The 13,377-nt window shown below is 50.1% G+C and overlaps 1 protein-coding gene and 1 pseudogene across 1 annotated transcript in view; one reads left to right on the top strand and one right to left on the bottom strand.

The window, feature by feature from the left end:
- Positions 1–1,039: 1,039 nt before the first annotated feature.
- Positions 1,040–13,377, top strand: part of Aldh5a1 (aldehyde dehydrogenase 5 family member A1) — a 29,864-nt gene continuing 17,526 nt past the window's right edge. The window contains exons 1-5 of the mRNA XM_023699985.1: positions 1,040–1,443; positions 7,112–7,195; positions 7,830–8,000; positions 9,501–9,617; positions 12,659–12,802. Of these exons, the coding sequence (XP_023555753.1) occupies positions 1,147–1,443; positions 7,112–7,195; positions 7,830–8,000; positions 9,501–9,617; positions 12,659–12,802 (813 nt within the window). The 5' untranslated portion in view covers positions 1,040–1,146. The remainder of the gene's footprint in view (positions 1,444–7,111; positions 7,196–7,829; positions 8,001–9,500; positions 9,618–12,658; positions 12,803–13,377) is intronic.
- LOC105743355 lies at positions 5,744–6,084 on the bottom strand (annotated as a pseudogene).

Raw genomic sequence — 13,377 nt, 5'->3', positions numbered from 1 at the left:
GACAGTGCCATTAATCTCCCCTAGATACTCTCCGTGCTACAGAGACACTGCTCCGGATCTTCTTGGGAAATTTTAAAGAAGTTCTACAAGTCCTCTTCACAGGTGAAATTTTATTTTAAAAAGTGTGTTTTCCAGGAGTGATTTTTTTAAAAGCTCGGTGAATGTTACTGCTACGAACCAACCAGCAGAAAGGCAGGCTTGTAAAAGCATGACAGTGTGTCCTCACGCACTTATTCAACAGAGATGGCACTGTGCAAATTCTGGTTCTTCCCCAAAGTCAAAATGACCATGACAGGTAAATGTTTTTAATCCACCCAGAACATCTAGGCGGCCAAGAAAGCACCACTAAAAACATTCGCAAAGACCACTTCCTCTGCTTCAGAAAGTGCCAGGACGGATGGGATAAGCGCATTTGGAGAAAAGGGGGCGGTTTTTAAAGGGATTAAGGGCAATTAAGGGCAATGTGTCTTGTAGTGTAATGGATTTTTCAAATGTAAACATTCACTGTGTGTTTGTTTACCACACCGTGTAAGTAACTTGCCGGCCTCGCTGGCAAGCGACTGAGTTTGGACCAGACAGACTCTGTCTCTAAAGGTGGGACAGTTTATGGAGGCGACCCCTAGAGCCACACCCCGAAAGACATCCACGAAGCAGAGCACCGAACCCCACGTCGCCCCCAGGGAACCATAAACCCGGATCCGGAGCGCAGGAGGTCACGACAGGTGACCGTGACCTTGACACCAGCGCAACTATGGTTTAAGCTTAATTCCGTGGTAGGGAACCCGCACCTGGACGATGGGGGTGGGGGCTCCCATGGCAGGGGGCCCAACTAGTGCAGAGGAATGAGTGCCTGAGATTGGCAAAGGCGACGGTCCCAAGCGTCCGTCTCGCGCAGCCAGCAAGCGCCGCCTGCAAGCGCCGCGGGTCTTCCACTGTAGGAGGTTGTGGCCGCGACCCCGCCCTCCGGGAGGCGGCGCCAGATCGAAGTCCAGGGCTCCGAGCCGCAGGCAGGGGGCGCTGTCGGGTGTCCCGGGCCCTCCCGCTGCCCTGCGCGTCCTCGCCACCCCGCGCTCCGTGCGCGCGCGCTTCCTGCCTCCGGCTTCCAGGGGCTGTCGCTGTCGCCGCCGCCGTCACCGCCGCTGGGCCATGGGGACCTGCTTACGGCTGCGGAGCTGCGGGCCCGCGCGCCTCCTCCGCGCTCGCCCCGGCCCGGCCCCTGCTCGCTGCTTGGCCGGCGGCCCCGCGGGCCTCTCCCCCGCGCTGCTGCGCACCGACAGCTTCGTGGGCGGCCGCTGGCTGCCCGCCGCCGCCACCTTCCCGGTGCAGGACCCAGCCAGCGGCGCCGCGCTCGGCTCGGTGGCAGACTGCGGGGCACCCGAGGCCCGCGCCGCCGTGCGCGCCGCCCACGAGGCCTTCTGCGGCTGGCGGGGGGTCTCGGCCAAGGTGAGCGCGCAGTCGGGCGGAGCGGGTGAGGACGAGTTTGTAGCCTCGGCGGACGCTGCTGACCGCCCCGCGGGCCTCAAGTGTGCGGGCCCGAGCGGGGCACGTGTTTCAAGGAGAACAGATTGCCGCACGGCTTGTCCGGCTTGTCCGGCACTAGTGTGACTGTGCAGGTGGCTGGGGGTCGTGTGAGATCTTGCGGCGAGCAGGTGTGCGCTTTGTCAGTGGGAGGGACAGGCCCAGGCCATCTCCTGGGTTTCAACTTGTAGAGATCCATGCTGCCCTGTACTGACTGGGAAAAGGGAAGAAATGGGTGTGAGCCCTGCAGAGGGGAGAACCAAGAAGCGACCTGGACCGACCCAGTGAAACCGTGGCCTCCTCAGCCTTCAAAGCTGTTTTCTGGAGCTGTGTACCCGTGATCTAGTACAAGTACCAAAGTCCTGCCCGTCATCCACCCGCAGACGTGTGCCGTGCACCTGCTGCACCCGGTACACTGTTTGGGTGCTCAGGATTCTGTCCCTAAGGATCCCATGTGGGTGGAACAGGGCAGAGGGGAGACCCAGATTATAAAGGCAAGCATAATGCCTAGGCAGACAGACATGCAAGAGGTGGTGAACGCTGAGGGACGGGAGGGAAAGGCAGGGAAAGGGGGTCAGGACAGAGGTGAGGTCGAGGTGCTTCCTAAAGAGTGTGGTTGGATATAGATCTCCCAACAAAGCCGCAGACACAGCCACAAAATACAGAAGTCTTTTCCCAAACTGCAGAAGGTGGAAGTCTGAGGTCAGGGTGTGGTGGAGTTGGTTTGCCTGAGGCCTGTCGCTGGCTTATGCCTAGTGGTCATCTCTGTGCACCTGTGTCTCAACCTCCTCTTTTCATAAGGGTGCCAGTCACACTGGATTGAGGCCCGTCTGATGTCTTCTTAGTTTGGCTCTTTTATAGGCTTCATTCCCAAATATACTCTCATTACCTCAAATATACTTGGGGTGGGAGTTAGGACTTCAGTATGTCAATCTGGGAGGGGCTGCTTTTTAGCCAAACCATCAAGATGGGCCTTGCTGAGGACGTGAGAGCCAAAGACAAGGAGATGAGGGGATTCAGCTCAAGTGGAAGTCAGGAGTGTGGCTGTTGTGTTTACGGAACCACAGGCAGGCCAGTGTGGCTCAAGTGGACAGAGAAAAGGGAGAGAGGAAGGAAGTCATAGCAGTGCGGGCTACATTGCTATGAGTATATGGGCCATCATCCACAACCAGGCCTCTGGTGAGGGCCTAACGGCAGAGGGCATCATGGTGGAGCAGGAGCAGGAGCAAGAGATCACACCTCAAGACAGGAAGCCAGATAGCAGCTCACTCTCACAAGAGCTCATTCACTCAAGAACTAACTCAGGATCCCAAGAGAATGACTTAATCCCTTCCATGGGCACCCTTCATGACCTAAGAACCCCACTCTGGGTTCTCTCTTCTCACAGGGCCACATTGGGGACCAGGCCTCAAACCCAGGAGCCCTGGCGGAGAAGCTGCATTGAGCCATAGACAGGAGGGTGCTGGGACATAGGTGGGACTTGTGCCTTAAAAGACATGGTACAGTGGAGTATGACCAGGAGATCCATAAAGAATATGTTTGCAGGTAGAACCAGCTGTATGTCCAGGGGGATTACTGTGGAGTGTGAAACTGAGACAGTGACAACCCAGGACTTCTGGCCTGAGTAGCTGAAAGGATGACACTGAGATAGGGAGAACTGGGGGTGGAGCCACACTAGGTGACATCAGTCAGCAGTGGCCTCAGAGTTGTCTTAAACACACACATGTGAAGTGTGACAATGTGAAGGCAGTGGTGGGCTATGTGAGCTGATGTTTGGGGTTAAGAAGTCATGCACATGTGTGCCACATGTGTCCTCACTGCTCTGAGCAGGGTGAAGAGCCCTGGGAAGGAGAGGTCAGGCCTCACCTTGGGTGTCTGGTGTCATTTCCCAGTCTCAAGGGCCCACAAGGATCGAGGCTACCCCACAATGGCTTCATAGTGTAGGGACACAGAGGGCTTCCCACTCTTGTCACTGATGGGATGATGGCCCCAGTGCTGGTGCTGGGACCCTCTCACTGATGTGACCTTGTGCTCCCATCCTGATGTCTGTGCCCTTGAACGCTGGCACAGGGTCAGTTTCCAGCATACCAGGGCCAGGGATCTTCTCAGGGAAGTTTCCTTCTTGAAAGGAGAGGCTCACTGTGCCAAGGGACTGGTGCCATTGGCTCCCTGAAGGTCTTCCACAGGTGGGAGATGGCAGGGCCACAGGCAGTGACATGGCAAATGTCAGCAGGGCTCCAGAATCTTTCTCCTGTCTGTTTTCCTCACTTCTCCAAGTCTGTTCGCAGACCACCTGCTCCTGCAGGTAGCCCCAGGGAAGGAGCAGTGAAGCTCCATCTGCTGCAGACGTACGGCCCTGACAGAGAGTGTTGCATTTTCACAGGGTCTCAAAGGGGCATCAATAATTTTTCTTGAAAATCACAGGAGTTTCCGACAGGTGGAGTTTAGCAGCTGTGCAGGTGTGAGTTTCAGCGGGACCCAAAGTGAACCACGTGGTGTCCCCATTGTGGGAGGAGATTTTATTATGGAACATATTGCTTTGAGGGAAGATGTGTAGGGTCAGGTCCACGCCCATCTCTGCTTGCTCGGTGTCATCTGCTTCATGAATTTTCTCAAGGACAAAGCGGCTTGTATGCTGAATTAACACCCTGGTTTATTTCCCAGCTCTTACTGCCAAGAGTGCGGCTGCTCTTCCTCTCTTCCTAGTCCTGCTGTTGCCCGTCTGTCCACAATAACACTAGTCGCACGGGATCAAGACCCACCCTAAGGAGCTTATTTTATCCTGGACATCTTGTGACCCTGTCCCCAGCTGAGGTCCCCTTCTGCAACTCTGGGGTTAGACTCCTCCACTTGTGTGAGGCAGATGCAGTTCTACCAGATCTTGGCACGTGGGGCCTTGCACACTCACAACAACCAGCCGCTGCTCTCCGTTACATGCCTAGCTTGGATGCTGTGTCTTTTGCCCACAACAGAACACTTTTTATCATAACGCTTCCCAAAGGGTTTCATATCCTCTCTCCTTGCTCAGACTCTGGGGACTTTGTGTGGTACCTCATGCAGATGCATCTCCTCAGACATCTGGGCTTCTTCCTCTGTTTGACTCTGTCTCACTGTTCCTGGAAGGAGGAAGGGTAGTAAAATGTCCTCACCGAGGAAGGTGTGCTGCCCGGGTGCATCCGTCCTCAGCAGGGCTCTGTGCTGCCTTGTTAGCCTGGACTCTGTTTTCCAAGTGGAGTTTTTGATTTGTTTTTTTGTTTTTGTTTTTGTTTTCTTGGAGGTCTTTGAAAGGATTTATTTGCTACAGAATTGCAGAGTCCACCAAGGAACTGAACCTTGGAATTCTGTGTGAAAAGGATTTTGCTCGCTGTTATTGCTCACTTACTTTATAGCTGTTGCAACATGCAGTGTTCAAAATGCAGGGGATTTTGGCCAGCATTTGGCAGAACTTGAAGAGGTTAGGAAAAGAATCTATAGGATTAGGAAAAAAAAAAAAAAAAGAATCTATAGAATTAGATATCTAAAAATGGGAAACAAAATAAATATTTTAAAATTCTTCATTTGGACAGGTTCTGAGTTGAAATCATGTTCATGTGTAAAAAGAAATGTTAGTTCAGAAATGTGTAACTGTAGATCCTGACCTTGGACTTGACTGGTGAAAATTCCCAGGCACTGGAAGAATAACGGAACACAGCCCAATCAGCCAGTCAGTCCTGGGGCCAGGTATCCTACTTCACTTGTAAAAAATGTAGGTGAATTTTTTTTTTTTTTTTTTTTTTGGCTGCATGTGTGTAATCCCAGCACTCTGGAGGCTGAGGCAGAATCGCAGTGAGTTCAAGGCCAGCCTGAACTACAAAGTGAACCTTATCTCAAAAGACACACATGTACACACATTTTTTTTTTAATGGTGCTAGAGATTGAACCCAGAGCTTTAAAGCATGCCCAGCAAGCACTCTATTACTGAGTTACATACCCAGCCCAATAAATATCTTTTAAATCTAAATTACCTAATTTTGTGAAAAGCCAACTATCTTAATATGTTGCCAATACTTCCTAAAAATAAACAAAAACTTCCTGCAAAATCACACATTTAAGTATTTGTTGCCTGTGGACAGATACGGAGTCCAAGTATGGAGGTAAATCAGCAGTTCAGCAATGCAGCTGGGAATCTCCGGCTGCCTCGTCAGCTCTGCATAGGCTGTGTCCCAGCAGTGACCATCGGGTGACATCATCTTGCAGAGGGTGTGACCCCCAGCAGCTGCTCGATGGGTATAAATCGCCACTCAGCGGCCTCCAGCTCTTCTACCAAAGCAGCTAGTTTTTCCATCCGAGCAACTTGTTGATCGTGCTTCACCTGCCTACGCGTGGCTGCCACCTGGTCACTGAACACGGACTCATAGAGGAACCTTCACAGCCATCTTCAAGCATCTCCCCAGCTCCTGTAGGGCAGATGAAGAGGGCTTTCCATGGTGGGGCAAGGTCCGAGACACTGACTCCAGATCCAGAGACGGAGCTTCCACTGACGCCTCCAGCTGAGAAGGAGGAGGAGGAGGAGGAAGAGGCAGCCATTCCCTGTGGCAGAGTTCTGCCTCCGCTTGGTGGCTTTAATACTGTCACCCACAGTCCTGCCCCCCCAGCGCTGGGCAGCATGGTCATGCTCACAACAACAAGAGCTCCAAGTGGAGTTTTATATAAATGACATTTATTTATTTAGCAGGACTAGACTTTGCACCCAGGGCCTTCTAACTAAACTACATGCCCCTTTTATTTTGAGACAGGATCTTACTTAAGTCACTAAGTTGCCCAGGCTGGGCTCAGACTTGCCGTCCTCCTGCCTCAGGCTCCTAGAGTCCTGGGATGACTGGCGTGTGCCACCATGCCAAGCTAAAAGGAATTCTTTTCTAAATGTTTAAATTTTAGAAGCTATTTCTTCCATAAGTTCATAATAATCCAAATTATTCCTTTAGGTATTTTTCATTCTTTGGAAAATTTTTAACTGTAGTAAAATATACATGTCATTTATGATTTTATCCATCCATAAGCACTCAGTTCCGTGGCATTAAGTGTATTCACAGTCATCCTGGCAGGAGGACCAAGAAGAGGATATGCAGAGATGTAAGGGAAGAGGTTTATTCGGAGGGACTGGCTTATGCAATTCCCGAGGCCAAGAAGTCCCACACCTGCCAACAGCAAGCTGGAGAACCCAGGAACCCCAGGGGAGAAGTTCCAGCCAGCATGTGAAGCCTGAGAAGTAGGAACGCTGCCCAAGGGCAGGAGAAGGGGTGCTCGGGCAGGGAGCAATCTTACCTTTCCTTCACCTTCTTGTTCCATTCAGGCCCTTAACGCATTCAGTGATGCTGCTTGCCTTGGTGGGGGTAATTTGTTTACACTGAAGTGCTGATCTGGAAAAAACACGCACAGACACCCCCTCCCCAATTCTGTCAGCTTCCTAAGCATTCTATGGCCCAATGAATTTGACGCTTCAAATTATCGAAGAATGAGACCACAGAACACTTCAGGAAATCATAGGTTATGGAGTAGTCTGTCTTAGACTTCATGTTTCATTGATTCTCTGCTTTTGTTTTGTGTCTTTTAGGAGAGGAGTTCTTTACTTCGGAAGTGGTATGATTTAATGATGCAAAATAAGGATGATCTTGCCAAAATTATTACAGCCGAGAGTGTAAGTTCCAGAACTTTGCTTGCTACCCTGAGAAATTGTTCCAGAATTTTCATTGTTGTGTAGCTGAAGAATGTATGAATCCAAGCTTGATGAGTAGATACAAAGTCATTGTTGTGCCAGGTGGTCACACTGGCTAAATGCCCTTTGTGTGTCTTCATTTACTCTTTACTAGTATGCAAAAATAGATTGTTTGGAACTGTATGAACACTGCTTTTCACCATCCCAGTTTTCTTCTATGTGACCGTTTTGATCTTGCATATTGCTTTTGTACATGTCAAGGTATGCCCACAGTTCCTCCAGTTGCAACAAATGATCTGAAGCCATGCTTCAACACTGGAGATCTTAGCAGGAGGGGGAAAAAAACTAGAAGATGATGTGCCAGGTATCCCCCTAACTTGTAAACCCATTGGGAATGCAAATGCCTCTGTGTCTCAGGTGACACAACTGTATGCCTCTCCATCACTGTCATTCTGCTTTCTAGAAACTCCAACTAAGTTGGAAATGTTCCAGCAGCCCTGTGACGTGAGTTCTGTAAGGGGAGACTTCTCTTCTTGCAGCCTTGAGGAATTTAAAAGCATCCTCTGGCCTTGGTTCCTGGAAGTTAATCCATGTGCCCGTTTCTGATTTAATTTAGGGAAAGCCACTAAAGGAGGCACAAGGAGAAGTCCTTTATTCGGCCAACTTCCTGGAGTGGTTTTCAGAGGAGGCCCGCCGCATTTATGGAGACATTATCTCCACCCCTGCCAAGGAAAGGCGGGCCCTGGTCCTCAAGCAGCCCCTGGGTGTGGCCGCAGTCATCACACCGGTAAGTGCAGGACCAGCAAGATCCCGGGGTAGGAGACCGCGTAGGGAGTCCAGAGACCACCCACTCTTCCTTAGGAGCAGTGTGCCCCTCCTGTGACCTGTGTGATCTGCTCGTGGCTTCCTGATTGCTTTGCAGAGGTGGAGGAGGCGCGTTTCCGCATCCTCTAGGAGGAAGTTAGGAGTGCTGGTAGTGATGAGCGGCGTGCACACTGCTGGTGCCTTCAGAAATGGTGCGGCCCCAGGAGGACCCAGCTGGCTTTTCTGATTTGCCATAAAGCAGTGATGGCAAAATGTTTAGAGCCCAAGAGCCCAAGCCCCGGGTGGTGGTGTCGCCTGGCCCTGCTGCTCCTTTCTGCGCAGGCGCATGGCGCCCACGTGCTGCTCCCAGATGTCATTGGAGCTGTGCTGGGGTGAGCTGGCTCACATGCCCATGGAGAGGGCTCTGCGCGCCCGCTGTGGCACAGGAGCTATAGGTCTGCCACCACTGCCATAAAGCCGCCTTCTGGCATTTGCCAGCGCTTCTGGAAAGATCATCTGGAATGTACCATTTTGAAAAAGAATTATGATGGCGCATATTTTTAAATGTACATAGTTTGGGAAAAAATTATGTTTTCCTTATGGTTGTTAGCAAGAGCAGCCCATGTGTGTACCCACCAGGGGGGCCATGGCCGGGTTCTGGAGGGCACAAGGTGAAAAAATGTGAGGCCGGGTCTGCCTGAGGGGGGGCCGCGGTACCCCTGAAGGCAACGGCTTTCTCTCAGGAGCAGCCCCTTGAGGGCGCCCTATGCCAGCTCCCCCATTGACTTCTCCCCAGTGTCTGCCAGCTAGCCCAAAACTGCTTCCTCCTCCTGCTGGGCACAGGCATGGCAGAGTCCTCCTAGTGCCCACACCGACTAGCTCTAACCCAAGGCTCACCTGGCCTCAGGCACATTCTTCCTCAGTTTCCCCAAAGGGAATAGTAGCCCCAACCTCAAAAGTCATGATAAGGATTTAGTTAATTAAAGTGCTTGAAATAATACGTAATATAGAATAAGGACTATACAAGTATTTGTCAAAAAATAGTTTGCTATAGATCTGTATAGAGAAGAAAACAAATCATTCACCGTTTTCAAAATCAGCATAGCTAGTATTTTCTCCCAACAGCCTCTGGCCAAACCCACGCTACCACCTGTCTTTGTAAGCCTTAGTTGGGAGACATCACATGTGCTCGTGTGCGTAGTATCTTTACTCCAGAGTTGAGTTGATTGTGACAGGAACTGGCCCTTTGCAGGAAATACTGGTCCATATAGTTTTGTCCTTCGTCAAACTCACATTTCCTGTCTTTATGGGCGCCTTTGTCTCCTGAGTCCCTCGGGTCAGCAAGGGTTAGGTAGGTGCCGTGGGAGTTCACCCCGCAGCTGGAGAGCAGGTTTCCCAAGCTGTTGTGCAATGGGTTGACTGGCTGCCTGTGGAGCAGCGAGGTCCTTCCTCTCACATCTCGTCCTCTGCTCTTTGATCCCAGTGGAATTTTCCCAGCGCCATGATCACTCGGAAGGTGGGGGCTGCACTGGCAGCTGGGTGCACTGTGGTGGTGAAACCCGCCGAGGACACGCCCTTCTCTGCCCTGGCCCTGGCCCAGGTGAGCCTCTCCCTAGGACACTTCATCCCATCTCCTCAGGGATGGGATGAAGCAGTTTTGCAGTGTCCTTTGCCTTTCTCTTTCCTTCTCTGCTGTTACATGGTGTGTTTTCATCTGCTGAGAGTTATTTTAAGTCAGAATTTGCTCTTTTTAGGGAAAAAAAAAAGTAGATGGAAGACTCTCAGATACCTGTAGGCTGCATATTTTTTAGTCCACTCTAAAAATGATAGCTATCCTTCATCCCCACTAAATAGGCACTAAGATGTAGGTGTCTCTCACTACACTTGTTCTAGTTGGATCTGCATCCAGGCAAATTGTATTCTGCATAAAACCCTCCAACAGCTTCTCTGTGGTGTGGTAAGACCCAGGCTTCCTACAGTGGCCTTCAAGCCACATGTGGTAGTGCGTTAGTGTAATTCAGCAGCACTCTGAGAGGCTGAGGCAGGAGAAATCACAAGTTCTAGCCAAGCCTGGGCAACTTTGGGAGACCCTGCCTTAAAATTAAAAAGTTGTAAAGTGCCTAAGAATGAGGGTCAGTGTGAATACCCCCAGATTCAATTTCTGGTACTACAGTGATGGCCCTCCCAACCGCTGGTGCCTTCTGACCTTGTCTGTCACACAGAGCTTATCATCTTGGGCCACTCTGGCCCCACTCTGTGGGTCCCCCACAGCCTTGAGCATTGTCCCACACATACCCATGACTTGCTGCTTCCTATCTGTGTGTTTTATAGGAAACTTACAGAAGTGACACAAGGATTTCTCCCATATACACTCAGTTTCCCTTGGTACCAGTGAAGGAGTTAGGTCTTAGGCAGTGACAGACTGGCGTATTGATTCTTTCAAGCAGAACTCACTTAGGAACTGTGACTTCACAAAGGGCCAGTTGGAGCAGCTGTGGCAGGCATGTCGGGAATCTCAGTTTCTTGGGAGGCTGAAGCAAGAGGATCATATGACTGAGGGCAGGCTGGGCTACTCAGAGAGAGCCTGTCTCAAAAAAATAAAAAGGGCTGAGAATGTAGCCCAGTGCAATAATCCTGGGCTGAACCCCAATACTGAAAACAATGCCCTGGCTCTGTTCTCTTCTTCCAGTCTTATCTGAGCTTCCCTCTCCTGCTCACAGCTGTTGGTCCCAGAGCAGGCCACCTGGCTCTGTGTGTGGTTCCTTGAGACCCATGGCTGTGGCTGCCCTCTGCCCTCTCACACAGGTGTCAAGAGGCATCAGGTGCTCCCCGTGCACTGGTGGCTGTGGAGCACCTTGTGTCATAAGTATTTCCTTTAACTGTCTTGCTATCAACGCTACAGATATTTTGATCTTGCTACCCAGTTGCTGTCTTCATGAGATTTAGGGAAATTCGGAAGCTCTGATTCTACCACCATCTTCCCAGAAGCCCAGTCAGAGTTACGTACTAAGTTATGTTCATGGGATTCAGAAATTCAAATAATTCAGGACATGTCACAGAGACAGTCCAGTTCCTCCGCAGGCCACCCTAGGTGGCAGCTGCCTCCGCACTGCCCCAGGGATCTTGGCTAAGCTCTTCTCTCTGCCTCCTTTACCTCATCTCTGGCTGGGCATGGCACTCTGGAGGCTAAGGCAGGAGGATTGCCTTGAGTTCAAGGCCAGCCTGGACAATATAGTGAGACCCTGTCTAAAAACAAAGCAAAAGAACACACACACACATAAATGGATAGATAGATAGATAAATAGATAGATAGATAGATAGATAGATAGATAGAGATAGAAAGAACAAACGAACAAACAAAAAAATGAGACTTTTCCTAATCTACACCCTAGGAACTGCTCAGAGGCACTTTGTCCGGACCCTGCACCAATAGCTTCACACTAAGCAGCTTTCCATCCTCTGGCTGGAGAATCACCACTCGTTTTCTTGAATGCCCCTCTGCATATTCTTGGGAATGAAATTTCATGCTGTTTCTTTAATTTGATTATGTATTTGTTTTTGTTTTTTTTTGTTGTTGTTGTTGTTGTTTTGTTTTTGTTTTTTTTTTTTTTGCGGAACCGGGGATTGAACTCAGGCCCTTGCGCTTGCCAGGGAAGCGCTTATTCCACAGAGCCATCTCCCCAGCCCTGATTATGTATTTGGTACAGGGTCTTACTATGCAGCTCAGACTTGCAGTGATCCTCCTGTTTTCAGCCTTCCCAGTGTTAGGATTACAGGCGTGCTCCGCCACACCCATACTCAGTGGCCAGTTTAGTGCACCCAGGGGAGGGGTGGTACGGCATGTGGTGCAGGGGATCAAACCCTATTCCCTGCACTTGCCTAAGCAGGCACTTAGTCCACTGAGCTATCTTGCTGGCCCTAATGTTGTTTAAATAGCAGATGACAGCAAAATTTATACACCTGAAATTTATTTTAATGATGTATAACACACATTAATGTTAATACTACTTCAGCACTAGGGGGCCCGCCCTTTAGCTCAGATGTTTAAGTGCCTGCTGAAACAAAGCAGTCAGGCTCAGGATGCTGTGGTTCGATCCCCTCATCTTCAAGCCAAACCAAACCTACCCTGAAAGCATCCTGAGCAGCCCAAAATAAATAAATAAATAAAATCCTACTTTAGCACTAAAAATTATATTTCACATTCAAATTCCTATAAGATATAAATGGATAATTACATATTATGTATAAATATCGATATATGCCTGTGATGGGGATTGAACCCAGGGCCTCTTTCATGCCAAGCTCCGGTTCCATCTCCGAGTGACCCCAGCCCGCAAGTGTTTTCCATCCACATACACGCTTGCTTCAGCAGCATGGATACCACACATTGGAAAGATTCGGAGCCCAAGGTCAGCTTTGTTTTCTTTCCACTGATACTTATTTATTTATTATTTATTTACTTATTTATTTTTTGCGGAACCAGGGATTGAACTCAGGCCCTTGAGCTTGCCAGGGAAGCGCTTATTCTACTGAGCTATCTCCCCGGCCTCTCCATTGATATGTAAATCGCATCTCTTTTCCCCTCAGGGTTCTGCCTGTCTCCTAATAACCTGCTGCCATGCTGACTCTTTCCTTTTGCAGCTCGCGAACCAGGCAGGCATCCCTTCTGGTGTGTACAACGTCGTGCCCTGCTCCAGAGCCAAGGCCAACGAGGTGGGAGAGGTGCTCTGCACGGACCCGCTGGTGTCTAAAATCTCCTTCACTGGCTCAACGGCCACAGGAAAGGTATGTGGTAGGCCTCAGAGAAAACAAGCATCGTTCCGGTATTTTTCTTTCTTTCTTTTTGCTTGTTCATTGGTTTTTTGTTTTGGGGGTTGTTTTTGAGACTGGAGCTGGCTATGTAGCACAGGCTGACCTTGAACTTGTGGTAACATTCCTGCCTCAGCCTCCGAGTTCTGGAATTACAGGCATGCACCATTATGCCTGGTTTTCTTTCATAGAGTATAAAAATACTATCTTCTTCTCATCATAGATTTAAAAAAAATTTCTAGCAGTGTGTCAAAGCTTTACTAGCACAGTGCCTCCTTATGGTCTTATATTTGGAAATGTGCTCCCTCTTGTGGCATGGCATGGGCTTCTAGGCCAGTGAGATAGCTCAGCCGACTAAGTGACTGCTTAGGCAAGTGCAGGGACCTGGACTCGATCCCTGGTGCTGTATGCCGCCCCAGCCCCGCCCCAGGACATGCTGAGCCACCACCGAGTCCGGTCATGGTGGCACACTCCTGTAATCTCAGCACTGGGGAGGCTGAAAACAGGAGGATCATTTGAGCTGCGTAGTGAGACCCTGTACCAAATACATT

The sequence above is a fragment of the Octodon degus genome, unplaced genomic scaffold (assembly GCF_000260255.1).
Source record: "Octodon degus isolate 3935 unplaced genomic scaffold, OctDeg1.0 scaffold00119, whole genome shotgun sequence".
Classification (NCBI taxonomy): domain Eukaryota; kingdom Metazoa; phylum Chordata; class Mammalia; order Rodentia; family Octodontidae; genus Octodon; species Octodon degus.
This window is presented reverse-complemented; position numbering and strand designations above follow the sequence as displayed.